General features: G+C 40.6%; 2 protein-coding genes across 5 annotated transcripts in view; one reads left to right on the top strand and one right to left on the bottom strand.

Annotated features, from left to right (window-relative positions):
• FBXO15 (F-box protein 15) overlaps positions 1-12,720 on the bottom strand; it is a 27,221-nt gene extending 14,501 nt beyond the window's left edge. Inside the window, exons 1-6 of one of the 4 annotated variants that reach the window (XM_032120851.1) lie at positions 12,550-12,720; positions 8,726-8,842; positions 6,676-6,780; positions 2,903-3,145; positions 2,433-2,642; positions 73-202 (exon numbers count right to left, since the gene is read on the bottom strand). In XM_032120851.1, coding sequence (XP_031976742.1) covers positions 73-202; positions 2,433-2,642; positions 2,903-3,145; positions 6,676-6,780; positions 8,726-8,842; positions 12,550-12,569 — 825 coding nt within the window. In that variant the 5' untranslated portion in view covers positions 12,570-12,720. Of the gene's footprint in view, positions 1-72; positions 203-2,432; positions 2,643-2,902; positions 3,146-6,675; positions 6,781-8,725; positions 8,843-12,227; positions 12,308-12,549 lie in introns of those variants that run through there. The other 3 variants (XM_032120838.1, XM_032120844.1, XM_032120860.1) reach the window with 3 other exon arrangements.
• On the top strand, positions 12,568-19,860 carry TIMM21 (translocase of inner mitochondrial membrane 21). Its single transcript, XM_032107496.1, has 7 exons — positions 12,568-12,844; positions 13,970-14,470; positions 15,695-15,757; positions 15,857-15,954; positions 17,225-17,298; positions 18,992-19,097; positions 19,190-19,860. The coding sequence occupies exons 1-7, from the start codon at positions 12,568-12,570 to the stop codon at positions 19,280-19,282; spliced, it is 1,212 nt and encodes a 403-aa protein (XP_031963387.1). The 3' UTR covers positions 19,283-19,860.

The raw sequence follows: 19,860 nt of genomic DNA, 5'->3' as shown, positions 1-19,860 counted from the left end.
AACTACCGGGAAAAAAAAAAAAATCTTTTCCTTCAAGTGATAATAAAATATTGAAATAAAAGGTTATCTTACCTTCCAAATTCCTACTAACAGTCCTGGAGTCAGACTGAAGAGCTGGACAAGCTCATCAGCACCAATTGCTACACTACTTTCAGTCAGGTTAGCAACATGGTATTCAGCAATCAAGGAAAATCGACGAGGTCTTTGAAAAGAAGATACAGAATGCAGTGAAAAGGCTATGTCTCCTTGTCCATGTAGAAGTTCAGCCTAATTTCATTTTTAACTCTGGAGTCTGACCAGCAGCACATAATGAAAATGGTTTTGAAAGCATTTGGCACGTAGAGCCATAAACTATACATTTGAACAACTACAGTGTACTAGCAGGATCTCAACCCCTAACAAGAAAAGGAATAAAATGTTCTAATACACTCTTGAAAAAAGAACAACTTACGTGCTTGCCCAATTTTTCAAAATACAACAGAATTAGTCTGTAATTTGATTTTGATACTATATTGGTACTAGATGGAACCACTGAATATATGTCAGTGTGAAGCAAGCTACTAAGGTGAATTTTTCCTCCCCGGAAGCAAAATTCAAAGGAAAGGATCAAATTGTACACATAATAAATTAAAAGTTTGTGTTACAGGAAGCTTTCCTTTTTTAGATTTTTTCCTATAATTTCCCTATAATTAAAGCCATTTAGCTCCAAAACACTTTTTATTAAAAGTTCACAGACATTCTTATTAACTAGTGATGCATCAAAAAAAAAAAAAAAAAAGAGCAGAAAGTAGAGTTCACATTACCTATTCAGAATGAAGAAAGAAGTCTTTCTAAAACCCTTTTCAGACTTAGGCTCTTATTATATTCAAAACAGGTCCTAGATTTCCGCATAGCATTGTAGATACAAAAATGCTGCTAGCAAGGATTTTCTTGCTGTTTTCTAAGTCCATGAGAGACTTTTCTCTCTCACAGAAGAGGTAGCAGAGTTATGCAAACAACCAGACACCTGCAGCCTTGAGAAGTCTTGTTTATGGTATAGTAGAAAAATATTTTGACAATGGATGTTTAGGATTTTAGCCAATCACCCCAAGGGGTGGCTGATCTTTGCCCAATTAGACTATGAAGAAAAAAGTCTATAAAAGAGTTTGTAAAATAACTCAATAAATCAATCTTGCTGCACAATTCCTGCCTGCTGGATCTTCTCTCCTCTTCCCTACAGCTGCGGGACACGGTAAAATACCCTAGGGTTGCAGTAATACAGCATCACTGTAGTATCACCTACAACTACACACTGAACACTGCTGGGGATGGGGCATCCACAACCTCCCCGGACAGCCTGTTCCAGTGTCTCATCACCGTCACAGTAAAAAATTTCTTCCTAATTAACATCAATCCTTTCCATCTTTAAGTCAGTCAGGCTTGTCCCTGCGCTACTGCCTTATAGTCTTAACACTGACATACTGAAATTGGTGAAACCACTGCCTTCATCTATATTCACAATCTTTAAAAACTTGCAATTCTGTGAAATAAATACACCAACTGCCTGCAAGCTTTCCTTTTTATTTTCTACATTTGAACCATCATCTTGGTAAAACAATTACACTTCCTACATAATTTGACTGCAAGACTTGTTCAGCTAACTTTATACAAAAGGCTTCTCTTGATTTATTTCTTTTTTAAGCAAATACTATGCTTCTGGTTGAAGAACCAGGTGTTTTGTAGGTGAACAATTCTCTCTTTTCAGAGCTCTATGGCTAGGGGCTTTGTGTAAGGAGCATGTGGCTGACAGTGCACCTATTATACACATAGGCCCAGATGTGTGCAAAACTCCCTGACAGCAACCAAATACCTCAAATAGACACTTTTCATTTAAATATCTTCTCAGAATATAATGACAAAAAACACTGTATACATTTAAGTTAAAAAGCAACAGATATGCTGTGGACTGATGTTTTTACATACAGGTACTGAAAATTGCACACATAGTTAAACATCAAGTTCCCTAAATTCACATACATACCTACCAGTCAGAAAATGAATTTTAACATTACTTGATTGTAACCACAGAAATACTGATGAACCTTTCCAAGCTAAATTTCTCACAATAAATTCTCCTAGATTTACGTGTTTCTTTCATGCTCATTTGTGTCTATGCCTTAAATTCAGCTATCCAAGTCAGGACCTATCAGTTTGCATATCACATGCCAATAGCTAAATTAACCTATGAATTAATGTCATAGCTTGCTGGATTATACTATTTCTTGCTAAAAAGCTCTACCAATGAGGAGAAGAACACAAGAAGAAATGCTACAGGGAGGCTTTCTAGCAAAGAGTTAACTTGTTGAGTCAAACCAATGTCAGATAGCTCCTACAGATACATTATCAACCAATTACACCCAAAAAATCCTCAAAAACCCTGTATTAAAACTTACCCATTCTTGTTAGGAGGGCTGCTTTGGTAAGGAAGCAATGGTGTAACTCCAAACAGTTTCAGGGTTGACAGGACATCTAAGGACGGCCAGTGTGTACCATACCAAAGTATGGTAACAGATGTGTCCTTAAATGATAGGTTTGGCTTCTCTATTACATGTTCTTTTCCATTTTTGTCCTTTAGAACAATTATCCAACTCAAGCCAGAGACTCTGTTATTTAGGAATTAAGAGGGGAGAGGGGCGTTTAAAAAAAAGTTCCCAAAGTGACAGAACTTAAACTATGCTTTCAACAGAATTTTTAAATTTCTACTAACTTCTACTTATGTTCCTCAGTTTCAGTCATTTACTGATTATCGTCGTATCTTCCAATTATGATGTACATTTTATACCTCTATTTCTATACCCCCCCAGCCATTAATATTTTGTACATTGTCCTCAAGTAAATCTCTTTATGACAAGGCATTGCTTACTTCATAGCTTCTTTGTTTTTACATGGAAGACCAGTGTAAGGATCTAGAAGTTTAACGAGCCGCATTACTCTGGTTTTGAAGGCAGACGTTTGTTTGAAGATGTATTCTTTCTTCCAGTACCCAGGCTTTTTATCATGTAGAGCAGCACAGCCCAAAGAAACAGTTTCTGTTTGTTTAGACTTCATTTTCCAAATTGTCCATTTTGGTTGCAAAGAACTGGAATAGAGTTTCAGCCAAATTCCACTGAAAACAGAATAAAGAGGAAGAATAGTCACTTTATTTTTTATACGTACATCTCAGCTACCACTGAGCATAATGTTAGCAAAAAAAAGTCTTGCCTGTCTTCCTAAAAATACAGGATCCAGGATGAAACTCAGCAACAGCATAGCCACAGTCAGCAACATAAGTGAAAACCGATGAAGGTTAAGCAGAAAATTTTGAAAATTCAACCCCAAAACAATGATGCATCCTTCTCACAGAAAATCAGCTAGTGGAAAAAGCATTTTAATACTTCTTATTCAACAAAAATAACCTGTATGCTTCAAGTTTCTCACACAAATCCAGCTGAAAGTGGGGTGGAGAAGGACCATCAGAATCACCTTTGTTTGGTGGTACCAATGTCATGTCAATCCCTTCTGCATTCTCTCTGGAAAAGCTCAGAGAAGACATGACTTTCTGAAGACAAAGAAATACATGACCATAACGATGGCTTCATCTCTTTCATGCCAGGAAAACTATGAGCTCACACTTCAGCCCCTCACACAGCAGTATCTCTAGGACAGTTCACAGAATATTGAGTACAGGAACCTACAAGAATTCATACAATAACCTGTGAATACAGGTTGCCAATAAGTTTTCTAATTTTAAAGTGCTAGACACACAGTCTACATAACTGCACTAAGGAAAATGAATAGCAAGAGCAACAAATTCTTAAGAGACATTTTCTACCATTTATCAGCAAGATTACCTTTACCAGTCCTCACTTATCCTCAGGCAAACTTACACTGGCGTATTTTGTATTGCATTTTCCCCCCTCCTTAAAGCACTCAAGGACTAAATCCATCCCACACTGCCTCCTACCCATCAAAACCATTCTCAATTCATCAGCTGCTGAGAATAAGTCCCCACATGCTGAGAGCCAGGCTCTGGTTATTGATGCAAACATACGCAGCAATTTTGCAAAAACCTTCCAGCTCCTGCTCTGCAGATACATCCAGAATTCCCCACTGCCATTTTTTGAGACAGAAGTGTTTGAAACACATAGACCAATAAGCTACCATGACTGATAAAGGTGGGTTCCCAGTCAACATGAGTTTCCAACCTTCCTTTCCCCAAAAGCAGGGTGGGAGGGGTAACATGAAGAACAATCCCATAACTAAAACAAAGATTTAAGATACTTCTATTTAAAGACAATAAGAGGCAGCCAAGTTATAGATAGCATAAAACATTTCTGATGGAGGGGGGAATTTTTTTTTTAACTCCAAAGCAGTTTAGAATTGTCTGGTGATGAAAACAAAGAAGAGATGTCCTTAACATTACATCATCAGGGGAAATTGAGCTGTGTATCATCCAATTGGTCTTAATCAGCCTAAAAGGTCCAATAAAATAATCTCCTATAAAAGTCTAGAAACCGCTTCCCAAGAGAGCCATCCTTTCTTCAATGGAGAGAGATACTCCGCATCTTACTGTATGATACGGAAAAGACAGGGCTTAGTAGGAGGCATTTCCTGCATTTTGAACTCGGGCAATTTAGTTGACTGAAGACAGACTAATCACAAATACCTACCATCCTCATCCTCACTCTCAGTTACATATTGCTCCTTCCTTTCCCAAACAGTATTGTGCAAGCAAAGAATTCAGTTCAAGAAACTCAAAAATTCAGTTAGGGCAGGTAGACAGAGGAGAAAATGAAGGAGGACTTGGAATCACAAGTGTTTAGGAAGGTATCACTGCCCCTTCATCCTCAACTTCTGAAGAATTCAGGGCAGATAAATCAAAAAGGCATCCAACAGAGAAGCACAAGTTTGCCTCTTTCACAGCAGAATACACACCCTTCTTGTCTCAAATTGTTAATATCCATCTCAAGGCCTCTTACTGGACATTACTACAACAAGCCAAACAAACCTTTTACTGCTAACTCAAATGTCAGAATCAGACACATCATCATCAGTCATCACTTGACCACAATGGCAAAAAGACCTTCCCCTGTGCTCTCACTTCCTCTGGTGATCAGAATCCTTTTGCAGGCAGACCATGTATGTGAACTTCCCACACTGCATGATAGGAAGGCTGGAATACCCCATGCTGGTGCAAGGAGGATGCAGAAAGGGGGGGTCATAAACATTTTCTTGTCTTCAACAGTTATATTGAAGACATCAGTGCCAAGAACCGTTCAAGTGCAGACATTATTTAAACAGCTCAAAGACAAATCGCTGCATTAGGCAGCACAGACATATCACAATGAAAGACTGATGGTCTTGTTGCACCAAGGACAGCACCCTGTACATCCAGGACAGCAGAAATATCCTAAAATAAATATTCTGTCTAAAAAGCAAGGTCAGATTTGTCATAGAAATCTGCATGGACTTCAATTAAAACTTCTGTTCATTCATTGCAAGACTCAGGGTCTTAAGACGGTCCATGGAAATCCATCAGAAAGAAATGACCTGGTCCCACTGAACCAGTCAGGACCTAGATAAGGGAAATATCTCTTCCCCAAGTCCCATTTGTGCACACACTAATATCTGTTGAGATTAGAAAATGGAAACAGACATCATTGAGATGGAGATGGATGAATCATCTTCCCCTGGACAGCCACAGTGATTTTATCCTGTCTTACCATCCTGAAGTGGAAAATGCGTACTAAGATAGGTAATTTGTGTCAACTATGCAATTTTTATCTACCCTTACCTGCTGACAGCCTCAAAACCTAAATCTGGATTACAGATCTTCCCTTTAAATTCATCAGTTCTAAAGGTATCAATGCAAACGTAAACCAATTAATTCACTGTAAAGGGAGAAACGGATTCATACCAGGTGCAGCAACTTCCTATTGAGGAAGACATTTTCTCATTCAAACAACACTAATGCAGTAAAATCCCAGAAAAAAAAGGATACCCAGATCCTAGTTATCACATACCAACCTGGTTCTCTCCTCTTTACCCTTTCAAAAAATTATCAGGGTGATTTCCTTTCCAATAGGTAGGAGCAATTTGTGAACTCTGTATAAGCAATCCTTATAAAAAAAAGGTCCCAGTATTTATGTTTGTCTCTTTTGTTCTCATTTAGACATCACCAAAACTTGACAAATAGAGCAACAGATAAAAACCACCAGTGAATCATTTGATTGAATCAATCCCTCTACAAAAACCTGATGAAAGAACTAAGTAAGTAGGACTTCAAAATTGTGAAAGCTATGACAATTCCATAAAGCTACTGGCAACACACCACTAAGGATCACCTGAACTGAAAAGTTTGTGCAGGTGCATGTAAATACAAACAAATATATGCAAATTTTGAAACAAAAATGTGCTAATAGCAACATTTCAAATCACTGGATTTAGTTTTTGTCTCATAACTCCCATTAAACAACAGGGTCTGCACAGCTTGAATTCCATGCAACATGGACTGTGGGCTACTCAGTGCAATTTCAGCAGAGTAACTGCCCACAGGTACACACACCAGTGCTCTGGCATCAGAGAAATGAAATTAAAAAAACTCATAGCTCAGGTACACAAAACTGCAGCATGGCTGAGACCTTCCCTCTTCCTTACTTGTCATTGGCCAGCTCATAGAAGCGCTTATTCACGCAACCAACAGACAACAGGGATACAGCATCCAAATAGGAAAATATCTTCAGCAGCATTTCTGATGGCATGCTGGAAAAGAGAAAGAGGAATACTGTTAGATTTGTCTGCAAACTCCAGAAGTTACAATGGCAGAGAATTTTAATTTCAAACCAGAGAAAAACAGAAGAGGTGGAAACCAGCAGGTTGTAAATAGATGAATCAAAAATCACCTGAAGAGTTAAACTGCAGAATTTGGGTTCTAATTTCACTTTCTGGTATGTGGCATTTGCCTAAAACAATTCATCACAACTTATTCAAGCGGCACAGCATAATTACATGAAAAGTTAAAGGTCTGCATTTTCATTAAGCTTTGTTAACTTTAACTATGCTTGACATGAAAATACCTCACTTAGCTTAAGTTTCTTACTGCTTGTACCATGATTTTAACATTTATTCCATAACCACCAGCATCTGCAAAACTGCAGATACATTCACTCTCCCTCTTGACTGCAGTATTAGGTCTCAGGATGCAGCAGGACAGAAATGTCCTGTCTACCTCATCATAATCTTCAAACTGTATGTGCTCAGGGGTCTTGTGCAGTTCTCATTTATGTCAACAGAAAGATGTGAACTTCAAAGTAAGAGCCAAATGGCATCTTGAAAACATTAATGTCTCTGTGCATCTGGAAAGCTGCCTGAAATGCAGGTGCCAGTCTAAGCGTGACAAGCAGAACATACCCTGGAGATGAGCCAACATGATTTTTCCATTAACAAACAGGAACCTCATACCATTCAAGCAGTACCTCATAACTACACAGAGTTTAAAATACATACATTTTATACTCTAATTTTCTTGAGCATTGAGTATGGCCACATCAAAATCACCACTGAAAATACAAGGTGCCGTGAAAGTCAACGCCCCAGCTGTGCCTCTTGTCATTTTACTACTGGGTTATTTGCAACACTTGTTGATTTATAACACTATTTCAGAAACAGAGAGCTTTAAAGGGTAGCATGATAATGCCAATACCTCAATGTTTGTATTAAACTCAGAATCTTAGTTGCATTAACATAGAGGCAACATGCCAAAACTTTCTGCATGCCAAAACTTGCACTGTTATTATGTGAAATAACTCGTGCACTGTAAGCCCAAAGCAGTTAGTGCACTCATTCCAGAGATAATTTAGAAGTGATACCTCAAAAAGCTCCAAATTAACTAAAATAACACGCTTGATCCAGAATTTTCAACAACGGTTTTTACAACAGTATTCTTCCTTCCTTGAAGGAAGCTGAAAGGATTTTTTTTTTTCTTTTTTCTCTCACCATTCACACCAGTCTAACAGCATAAAGGTACTGAACCGGCTGTCCAATGCAAAACAGAGCAATCATTACACAGGAAGCTATCAAATGTATAAAACAAAGAAAACTAATTACTTTTTCAGGAAACATATTCTTAGGTGGTTTTTTTTTTTTTTTTGTAAAAATGTAACTAATTTTTAAAAAGAAAACAACTCCCAATTATATTGAAAGTGCCCTTTCACTATCAAACAGGAAGGGAAACATTTACCTTGCAGCAAATATGCTGCAGCCACTTATTCCTCCCCCCTCATCCCAATCCACCATTCTCAGCCTCTCCATACACTAAGATACACTTGATGACAACCAATAACCAAGAGAAACATATGAAGTTTAATTCAGAACTGGCTTTCACTGAAGTAATAAAATCACAATTTTTATTATCAAGGAACAACACTGCCCACAACTTGCAAAGGAGTTGCTGAAGGCTTTGCCTGACTTGGAAAACCTACACATTTCTTATGAACTTAGAAAAGAACACAAAGGAGAACCATGCCAGAAAACATTAGAAGGTGAACACAGGATCCCAAAATAGACCAGGAAATCGAATCTTTTTAACTCAGAACATTTGACATAGAAATCTCCAAGGTATGAATATAACCACTGCAAGCAGTCAAAAGATGGCTTAGAGTCTGCAGGGGGTCTTCCACTCTTACTCCTAACATAAAGACATACTCACCTCTCAATGCACACATTTGGTTTCGTTTTTATGGGAGGTGTCAAATACAGACTTTTAATTCCAGCATTTACAGTTTCAGAACATTGCCCAGGCCTGGCAGCAAAGGTCCTTAACCTACTTGTAAGAAGGAAAAGCTGTTCAGAGTCACATATTCACAAAATGAAGAAATACACATATTGTACACACCTAGACACAACATTTCAACCAAGGCAAGATTCAGGGAATACATCACATGGCAATCATTAGTATCAGTTCACTGATTTGAACAATTACACTCAAGTTAAAATACCTGAAATCAGGGAGATTCAGATTTAAACTCACAGCTGTCACTCCTGTGATTAATCTCTCACAGCAGTCAGAGAGAATAGTGTCACTCCCCCAATCAGTTTGAATCCAGTAGAGATCTATTACCCTTAGACAGCTGCACCAATGTGGCCACCACAACCCAGCTCCAGAGTCCCCAGCAGCAAGTCAAACTCACTGATTAACCTTCTGTTTCACAACACTAGTCCAGGGATATTTTTGAGCCGCTCAACTTTGCTAAGCTATTAGAAGATACCAGATAAAAACAATGCCTTGAAACTTCCTCAGAAACTGCTGAGGTTCAAAAAGAATCTCCTTGAATATACAACATATCATATGTGAAACAAAGTAGAAGTCTCATTTCAGATACTCCCCTGCTAAAATACTCACAAATCTGAGAGATAAGAGTTATTTCAATAGGCAAAATGGATATCAATATTTTTATAGCTCATTAGTGTTGCAAAATGTGGAATACGTACAATTTTTTTAAGAAAGGATGTTCTTTGATCTTTCTACGCTTTCAAGCATAAACAGCAAGAAAGGAGATTTAATCCATGAAACAGCATCTAAGAAGCTCTAAGGGATGTCCAGGTGTTAGACAAATTATTTGTTGGTAGAATTACTTGTTAAGGTTTAGGTCTTGACATGCTTCAATAATATTTCAGACGTAGGGGGAGGTTAAAGCTTGGAAAGAAGGATGCTCACTGATAGTGGACACAAAGAATGCAGAACTTACAGGCCACAGGGATACCGGGAAGAACTCCTAAGATAAGGAAGAAAGTATTGAAGCCAACTCAGCAGTTGCACTGAAATCAGCTCCAGCTTCCAGAAGTATGAGATTGCAACCACCAACCCAAGAAACCCACTGACTCGAGAAAGACTGAGCATGCAGACCAATTAGCATGAAAAGCAAGAGAATCCCTAACCTAAGAGAACACAGAATATTAATTAGAGAACTATGTAACTTGTAGCCAATGAAAATTAATTCCTTCATTTGCAAAAATGTATAAAATAGCAAAAGGTTTTGATAGTTGGTGTGCTGGCTTTGTGGATTTGACACCCAGCACCCCCTTCTGTGCAGAACTGTAAATATATCAAATACCTCAACTCCGTGTCTGGATTGGCCTCCTGCACACCAGGGTGAAAGAACCTATTTTGGCAACATTTGCACATCACAATTTAGATAGAAAAGAAAGAAACTTGGCATATTTCTAACACAATTTCTTACAATCCAACTGGTCACACATTTTTCCAAGTTTTCTGATAGGAAGGACTGTGTAAACTGAAATTGCAAATTCTATCATTAAACCACACAGAAATATTGAGACAAAGTTTCAATCTTAAATCAGGACCTTACACTTCATACCCACTGATGCCACCGAGCAGGCAGAGCTCCCCTTTCACTGCATTACTCATGATTTAAATTGCCAGCAGACTTTCCAACACCTGGTCAAACCAGCTCTGGGTTTCTAGGTAACCAATCAATTTGGGGGGGGGGGGGGGGAATAGATAATTTTTCAGTATATGGGTACCATATACTGAAATATATGGGTACCATGTACTTTAACACACACTGTTCTTGGTTTAAGATTGATTTATGCTCAAAGAAAAATAAAATGGAAAGAAATTAACAACTCTGGTCTACATTGTCAACTGTGCTATGTGTAAAAAAAAGAAAATTCCAAGACATTTTACTGAGAATTGTTATAACCTTAACAAAAAGACATGCACAGTTCAGCTTGGGTGCCAACCACTGATAGACCACCTAAACAAAGAGCTACAAAAAAGTAGCCATAGAACAAACACAACCTGGAGGTCAAACAAGGGTTTTACTCATGTATCATTATCAAGTACACTTAGACGATGAGGCACTTACAGACTGTATTTTTCAAAAGCCATTAAAGGGATTTAGAGACACAAGTCATGTTCAACAGCAGCAGAGCTATCACTTCTGTATGTTCCAGTGCAGCCCATCCCAGGCTATTCTGCCCTGAATCCATGCTGAAAGCAGAGAGTTTGGGCATATTCCACAGGGACACAACTTCACAGATTCCAGGCAGAGGAATAATTCAGATAAGAAGCTGGATTTTGGATTTTAAAACACACCACCTTGGACAAGCATAACCTGCATTGCCTGTATTCAGTCCTTCTTGCTCATGTCATCACTCCCCAGTCTTCTTCACCCCAGGGAGAAATATCTGAAGAAAGAAAACTTTTGCCCACACATGCCTTGAAAACTTTAATGTAATAGCTATTCTTTTTAAAAGCTTCAATTAAAAAAAAAAAACTTGCTGAACTTTTGCATCTTTCAAAACAAAAATATTTTCAAGGTGTGAAGAAACAAACAGCAAACCCAATCCATAAATTACTTTTCAAGTACTGTGTGTGCTAAGATTTTAAATTAGCATTAACAAAATGCTTTTACATTACATTGACATAGCTGGGGCAGATAAGCCTAAGAAAAAAGTGAATGACAGCTGTTACACCCCCTCTTTAGAGACTTCTAGAACAACTGAGATGCTCTTAACTAAGAGGCACAACAACTTCAACTGATTTTTTCATTAGCTTTCAGCCTGTGGAGCTCAGTTTTGTACCAGTATTTTCACTTTCATACCCTATAATACTTGCAATCTGCCTTGGTTTTTTGATGGTCAGCAAACAATTGTCTTTCGAGTAACATTTCAAATAATGTATACAAAGTTTTAAGTAGTGAAAAAACCTGTCTCCTCCAACTGTTGAAGCATATCTGGCGATAAACAGAAATTACAATAATGTATTGGCATGGGCTGGTTGGGGTTCTCTTTTGCCCTAAACTAACAATTTCAGTGTTTTTAAAAAGTGCATACTACCCCAATCCATTTGCAGGTCAAAAAGAAGAAAAAAAGAAAAAAAAAAAAGGGAAAAAAAAAAAAAAAAAAAAAAAGCCGGCAGGAGGAATGAAACTGCTGTGAAACTCAAGGTTGTTCAACTGGGTTAGCACAAAAATCTGCTTTCTCAACTCTGCCTCTAAGACTAATGCTTTAAAATTTTGAAAGCCGAACGTGTACTGTAAGAATTAAGGTAATCACACCTTCCATAGTGAAACCCTCCTATTTATTACAAAGGCCTAACTACCCTGACCACACATAAAGTAGCCACTAAACTAACTAATACTTTGTGGATACTCATTATAGTACCTTCTCCAAGCTGAAGGACATACCGATGGTTAAGCTCCCCTTCCCAATCAGGAAAAGAAGTGTTAAACCCAGGCCTCCGTGCACCTGGCAACACCAGCGTTTTCCCACTGCAAGGTGTCACCTCCGCAGGGCCAGAGGCAGGGAGACAAGAGCACCATGGCCAGAGACCTCGCCGTTAAGGGTGGAGAGCTAGACACCAGAGCCGTGGAGCAGGTGAAAGAGGTTTCCCCGAGGAGCCAATGGGAGCTGAGGGAAAACAACAAACCACCCTCCCCGGACGAGGTGAAGAAGGCCGAGCAGGCAGCCCCGGGCCGGCAGAGCCCCACTCGGCGCGCCCCCGGTTACCTGCCACGGCCCGTCGCCATGGCCGCTCCGCCGCGGCACAGCGACGGCTTCGCACCGGCGCCAGGGAGGGAAGGGAAGGAAGGCGTGGGCGCTGCCACCCGCCGTGGAACGCCCTGGGGCGGGGTAGGACGGCGCCAGCCCGAAGAAGGCGGTGTCCGGGACCGCTGGCTCGGGGAAGGCGGGGCTGGATTCCCGAGCACGCCCGTGTGGGGCACTCGGGAAGCGTTAGCGCCCTGCGGAACCGCAGCGCTGCCGGCACGAGCATTCCGGCGGCTCCCCCGCCCCACGCCCCACCGTGAGCCCGGGGCTCTCGGGCACTCTGTTCTCGGGTCTCAGAATCACAGAATGAATTAGTTTGGAAAATACCTCTTAAGATTATTTAGTCCAACCTATGACCAAACACCACGGTGTCAATTAGACCACGGCACTAAGTGCCTAGTCCAGTCTTTCCTTAAACACCTCCAGGGGCAGTGACTCCCATCAATTCATTCCAGTGCTCAATCACCCTTTATGTGAAGAAATTCTTACTAATGTCCAACCTAAACCTCCCCTAGTGCAACTTGAGGCCATTTCCTCTTGTCTTATCACTTACTAATTGGGAGAAGAGGCCGACCCCCACCTGGCCACAGCCTTCTTTCAGGGATTTGTAGGGAGTGATAAAGTCCCCCTGCACCTCCTTTTCTCCAGGCTAAACATCCCCAGTTCCCTCAGCCGTTCATCATCAGACTTGTTCTCCAGACCCTTCACCAGCTTTTTTGCCCTTCTCTGAACCCGCTCCAGCACCTCAATGTCCTTCTTAAATCGAGGGGCTCAAAACTGAACACAGCACTCAAGGTGTGGTCTCAACAGTGCCAAGTACGGTGGGACAATCACCTCCCTAGTCCTGCTCACCCCACTGTTCTTTATACCTGCCAGGAAGTCATTGGCTTTGGCCACCTGGGCACACACTGCCTCATGTTCTGCTGCTGTCGAACAGCACCCCCAGGTCCTTTTCCACCAGCAGCTTTCCAGCCACTCTGCCCCCAGCCTGGAGCGCTGCCTGGGGTTGCGGACAGGACCCGGCACTCGGCCTTGTTGAACCTTAAGCCGTTGATCTCGGCCCATCGATTTAGCCTGCCCAGATCCCTCTTGCCGTCTCCATCCGTGGAAACGTCAGCTCCATCCCTTTAACGCATCTATGTGTGCAAAACCAAGAAAAGTATGTATAAAAACACGGCTTTAAAAGGGTGAGCGGGACCGCAGGCGCCGCCAGCAACCCCCAGCCGCACCCCGTGGAACGGGACAGGAGTCCCGCCTGCGGAGGGCGGGCTGGGGCTGTGGCAGCGGCGGCGCTGGGCATGGCGGGCGCTGTAGTGACCTCTCTGGGAGCCGCTCCCGGCGGCTGGCGGGAGAGGGCGCCCGCTCAAACTACCTCTCCCAGGGCCCGCCGCCGCCGCTCGCTGCTCCGCCGTCCTAAACATTTCCGCCGGGGCAGCGGCCAGCGGCGGTAAAGGGTCCGGTGGGTTCCTGAGCTGCGGAGCGGCCGCTGGGGGCACTTCCCCGAAGGTCCCCCGGGAGAGCGGTGGCGAGCGGCACAAACTTTCCGTTCGCCTCGGCTGCCCCGGCCGGGCCCCTGTAAGGGCGGCGGGAGCCGTGCCTGGGATGCTGCCGGGGACGATCCCCGCCTCCCTCGGGCGGAGCTGCCTGGGCCGCTGGCTGCTCGCCAGTCGCGGGTGGGCGCTCCTGGGCACGGGGACCGGGGCGGGGACCGGGTCCTGCCTGAGATGGCGGCACCAGCCCCCGGTACTGCTCTGGGCCGCCCGTCAGAGCATCGGGACGCAGGCGGGAGGGCTCAGAGCTGAAAAAACTGGCAAAAATAGCAAAGATGTGTCCGTGCAAAGGGCGCTGAACGAGGAAACGCTGGTGTCGGCGGCTCAGAAAGGTGAGGGGAGGGATGCTGTGTGCTGCTCAGAAGGGCTGGAGACAGTTCCTTCTGCAGCTGACGTTTTGTAGCTTCAAACCTCAAGTATCTAGGAAAAAAAAACTCAGCACACCAAGTTGGTTTCTTTTCACATCGTATTGTTTGGAGCAGCTGTTATATTTCTACGTGTGCATTGCACAATCAGAACAAATTATGTGACTTTTTCTAAACAGCCTGTTGATTTAAGTCATTATCAGGCAGAAGATGTAATAGCCTCTCGTTTTCCATTTCAGAAGGAAAACCTATCACATGCAGCCTGTCTGTAGGGCTGTTGAAACAAGTTCACCTCCAAAAAAATTGTCAAAGCTCTACATGTGATAGTAGTTTCTTTATGGATTGCCTTCACTTTGGTTGGTCTCATTCACTTCAGTGAAAAGTGGTTACTACATAATCAGCCTCAGAAATGTTATGCTTTGAAATGGTTTATGAAACACACCGTCAACTGATTAGAAAATTGCAGGAGAAATAGTTACTAACATTTCCTCCATAACTTGTACTCCACTGAAATGCACACTTTATCACTAAAAGATAGTAGTTTCTTTCCAAGTACTCAAATATTTTGAAACAGAGAATTTTATATGACGTATTTTGCAGCGTGTACTGACACTTGTACTTTAGATAAAAATTGAAAGATAAAAACTAACCAGATAAACAGCAGTTAATTATGTTAATAAATAAAATACATACTTTGGTCTACTATTCCCCCTTTTATTGTTCTATTGATTGCTAATTCATAAAATCAGTTATTTTTTTGTATGTGCAATTTATAAGCTTTCACTTTTTTATTTTTACTTCTCCTTTTCTTTACATAAGGATTGCAATGATTGTAGGTTGAGGTGGTAGTTTAAATACTGCAGTGCTAAATACCTCATTAGTTCCTAAAAAATCTGGCTCTCGTATACCCAAAAAAAAGTAGCAGTAATTGCTACTTTGGATCTTGAAAACATCTAGCAAACAGGAATTAATAAGGCTTAACACAGAGAGTAAACATGCCCTGTACAATACAAGAGATGTTCCATGATCTCTTTTACAGTGATGAGGCATTATGGAAACTTACTGGAATTTTTTCTTCTGCCAAAATGTTATTTGAGCTGCAGACTAACAGAAAAGCATTTATGTAAGAAAGTCATACAAGTCTTATTATGCAAGGTTGTAACTTCTGTGTTGTTTTCTATTTAATTTCAGTGAAAGAAGCTGGAAGAGACTTTACCTATTTTATTGTGGTGCTTGTTGGAATTGGTGTTACAGGTTATTTTTTTTAATTATGTTCTTTATCAGAAGACACTTTCCTTTAATTCCATCTGTTTTGATAAATTTTCATTTCATCTGCTGTTGTTTCTGTTACAGGTGGTTTGTTCTATGTGATTTTTAAAGAGCTATTCTCTTCTTCTAGTCCAAATAAGATCTACGGAGATGCCTTGGAGAAATGCAGATCTCACCCTGAGGTTGGTTTTTAAACTTTAGCCATAAGTTTATGTTTCTCAGTAGTTACTGTGTCTCTTCAAGTCAAAACTTCACGCAAGGAATCTCACAAGCTATGTGAAGACCCACGTGGTGCTTAGCAGTTTTGCCAGTGCTTTTAGCTGGCATGGGGTGGGTCAGCTCCAGAGCGGAGCCTGCATTAGGAGAAGTTATTGCAAGCATTGAGCCTTCGTGGACTGGCCTGCTAGAAGCCAAGTGAACGTGCCACGGCACAAAAACTGATGGAAATACAATCTGCCCTTCAGAGCATGTGCTTGTGTCACCATACAGAAAGTTTTAAGGACATACCTGAGTGTCTGCTAAATGTAACACTTGAGTTGTGCAGGTCAGAGAGGCAGCTGGTCCCGCTAAGTTCTGTGGATCTAACCTGCTGCCTTTTCTCAGCACACTCATTCTATTGTGAGACTTCACTATGGTTCTATCATTCTGTGAAGCACTGCACTGACGTTCAGGAATTTAAATTCTTCATTTGAAGCACAATTAGCATTCCTGTGGCTAACAGGAAAAGAGACAGAGAACAGTCATGGGATCACACAGTCATCATAAGTAGGTGTAAACGAAAATCAGTGTAAAACCAGATTTTAAAAAACACTACTTCAGACGAAAAATCTTTCAAACAAGGTCACCACAAATGCCTTTATTCTAGCAACAAGTCGTTGCTAGAATAAAAATGAAGACTGCTTTGGAACAAGTTTGTAGAATTAAACCTTCTTTCCCGTACTTGCACAGTAAAACTTAACCTCCCTTTCTAACCAAATTTAAAGTAAGTTTAAGACTAAGTTAATCCACTCTGACTTTATAGGTCTGAAAAAAAATTACTGGATTTCTTATTCAGTAGTGTTTGTTAGAGGATGTCTAGGGGAATACATTTGCACTTTGAACTTCAAAACGTATTCTCTTGAAGGAGCCATGAGCAAATACTTCATGTTTTTTCTCCTTTTTACGCGATATGTCAGTTTACACGTCTTCATCTCAGAGAACAGTACAAATGGAAGCTATCAGTAGGATTTATTTTAGACATTTAATATGGGACTGTAAAAAAAAAGGGCTGGAATACAGAGGAATTTTCCTTAAACTGTTCTCTTTCATAAACTCTTCTATTCTCGACACGTTAGATTCTCTAGGGGCATTTTGTTAAAAGAAGATGCATTCACAGCAGAGCTGTGAGCTGATACTGGAATGTCTGTTTGTGTGTGATCCCTTCTGACAACTCAAACCTCTTTTCTCTTGTAGATAATTGGTGTTTTTGGTGACTCTATCAAAGGTTATGGTGAGGCAACAAGAAGAGGAAGACGACAGCGTGTCAGGTACCCCTTGGTGCTTGCCCCATAAAGACATTAGTTTGTGCACAGCAAAGATATTTTTGGGTCACAAGTTCGATCTAGAGTGACGAACTGTATGTGACGTATCCTTTCACTTTTGATTGAACATAGAAGTTTTTTGCGGTACCTGGTCTCCCCAAAAAATAGGATGAGTCTGAGGAGAGTAGTACAGAGGCCTAAGCATGCATGAGTGGAGCAGGAATCTGGCTGAAGTTTGCAGTCTGAAACTATTCTGAGCTGATATGCAGAATGCTTTTTGGTACTTGAGACCACATCTCTGCTGTGCCTTTGACAGAACATCTATCACCTAAACCTTTCATGAGTGTGTCCATTGCTTTCCTTTTGAAAGAAACAACAACTATTTTTTACAAAATGTAAGACCTCCCTGCTTTGCCTTTATTACGCTCTTTGGCTGCAATATATTCAATGAGGTTTCATATAGCATGAGACACATAGGCCCAGATACACAGGTTGAACCGTGAAATTGAGATTTTTTATTCTGTCTAGAGGAAAGAGACTTTTACTGATTGAAGCTTTATCTCTTCACCAGACTCTGAAAAAGTGTTTAAAGTGAAGCTGCTAAATGAAATTGATGTGCACAAACATTTTGAGCACCTCTCTGTAAATAAGTAAATGTATTATGTATCAGCTTTCTTAGTATTTAATTTCAATCATTTTGATTTAGATAGTATTTTAAATAAATATTTGAGCTGAGAACTGTGTACAATTGTAAAGTTTGCATCTGCAGTATAAGGATGATCTTAAATGTCTCAAAAATCTACAGGGTTTTTTTGTGTATGAACACCTTGAATGTAAATTTACTGCAGTAAGGCTCTTCATTCATATTTGCTCTCTCTACCTCATCAAGTCACTTTAAACTGTATTAGAAGTTTAATCCACAGTGTGTACCTGGGCATGACTGATGGAAATAAGTGTTTGGTGGTAAACAGCAGTTAGTAATTTCAGTAGGAAACAAAAACTGGCACCAGAACTCCCATCGGACTATTAGTTTCCCAAAGTGGTCACTTTGAAAGTGATGTGCTATTTATTTAATACTTAAGCATAACCCAACTCCAGTCTAAATACCAGCGTTTAGGTTGGAGATCTCATATCAGTGCCAAAGTTACACCATTTCAGCAGAACAAAATTATTGCCAAAGTAAGTAAAGCACATAGTAAACTGTTTGTTTTGATGTGGTTTAACCAACCTGGTAATTAATTTGAAAAAACATGCTTTGTGTGTTTTGGCTTGTTAACTTTGTTGAAGTGCCTAAAAAAGCTCTGGAAGTCTTGGTGATGTGGGGTCCTTTTCTAGATGTCAGGCTCCAAATCTGGGGTTTTTTTAGAATAAATACAAGGAATTTCCATAGTCTTCAGCACTGGATTGCTTTTCAGTTTTGAGAGGAGGACTGGGGTGAGCACATTTAAGCATTTCATCTCTTAATCCTCAGCAGCTAATTAGCTCTTCTAACTCCACTAGTCCTTAGGCACTCACAGTAAAGCTTGAGAGGAGCAGTAGAGAAGGAACCCAAGGTAGCATAAGGACACCACCGGAATACACTTTCTTACAAAATAAGTAAGCAACTCCTCTAAGTAAGTTTTAATTTGAAGTCTTAACTAGCATATAATCTGTATCTTTGCTGGGTGGTTGGGTTTTTGTTTTGTTTTGCTGTTTTTAGTCACATTGAATACGTAAAGGATGGACTGAAACATATGCGTTTGAAGTTTTATATTGAGGGCACTGAATCCGGGAAACAGGGAACAGTCCATGTGGAAGTCAAAGAGGTATGTACAATTGCTTCATACACCTAACAAGCTTAGTCTTGAACTTAAACTACCAAAGAGAAAAAAACACTCTTAAATTGTTTTCTTTTCAGAATCTTGAAACAGGAAAATTTGAGACCCGCTACATATTTGTGGATGTTGAGACCTATCCGAGAAGAACCATTGTCATAGAGGACAACAGATAGCCAACGATCAAAGCTGCTGCCTTATCTCACTGAGCATTGGATAATGCTGGAGTAGCCAGTCTACACGTGATTGTGTGGTGTTGCCAATTGTGTCCCGCAACTTCAGGGCTGTGTTACAGGAGGTAGCCTCAGGGCCTCCTCTAAGGATTTTTGATAATAACAGATACGGGATTTAAAGTGAAACCAATGAAATCTAGCAGAGCTATCATGGCAGACATTCTTGACATAGGAAAATAATGCCTGCTAATAAACAGTTTAATGCTGAATAATGCTTCTGCACACCCAAAACCTGAGTTTTCCAAGGTTTTAGGTTTGGATTGGGAGTTTTTTATCTTCCTTGGCTTGGATTTCCCCCTACTACTGCAATAAAGAAAGGGGTAGTTTAACTGTAGACAGAACTCTACTGTTTTCATTTTGGATACCTTTTTAGGTGAGAAGGTAAAATAAGAATGTTAGTGATGAAAAGAGATCTAGGTATATAAGTGTAGGAATGGTGGAGACACAGACCCATGAAAAACAACAGAAGATAAAGACTTCAATATTGGTGTCTCCTCAATAAATTACCAGCAAACAGAACA

This window comes from Corvus moneduloides, chromosome 1 (genome assembly GCF_009650955.1).
Source record: "Corvus moneduloides isolate bCorMon1 chromosome 1, bCorMon1.pri, whole genome shotgun sequence".
Taxonomy (NCBI): domain Eukaryota; kingdom Metazoa; phylum Chordata; class Aves; order Passeriformes; family Corvidae; genus Corvus; species Corvus moneduloides.
The sequence above is the reverse complement of the archived record's forward strand: the minus strand, read 5'-3'. Positions and strand labels throughout refer to the sequence as shown.

Excerpts from the sequence above, each read along its gene's own strand:
- TIMM21 (XM_032107496.1), top strand. The coding sequence starts at position 12,568 with ATGGCCGCTCCGCCGCGGCACAGCGACGGCTTCGCACCGGCGCCAGGG. Across the intron at positions 17,299-18,991 it reads GGAAGACGACAGCGTGTCAG|TCACATTGAATACGTAAAGG; the intron begins GTACCCCTTGGT and ends TGCTGTTTTTAG. Across the intron at positions 19,098-19,189 it reads TCCATGTGGAAGTCAAAGAG|AATCTTGAAACAGGAAAATT; the intron begins GTATGTACAATT and ends TTTTCTTTTCAG.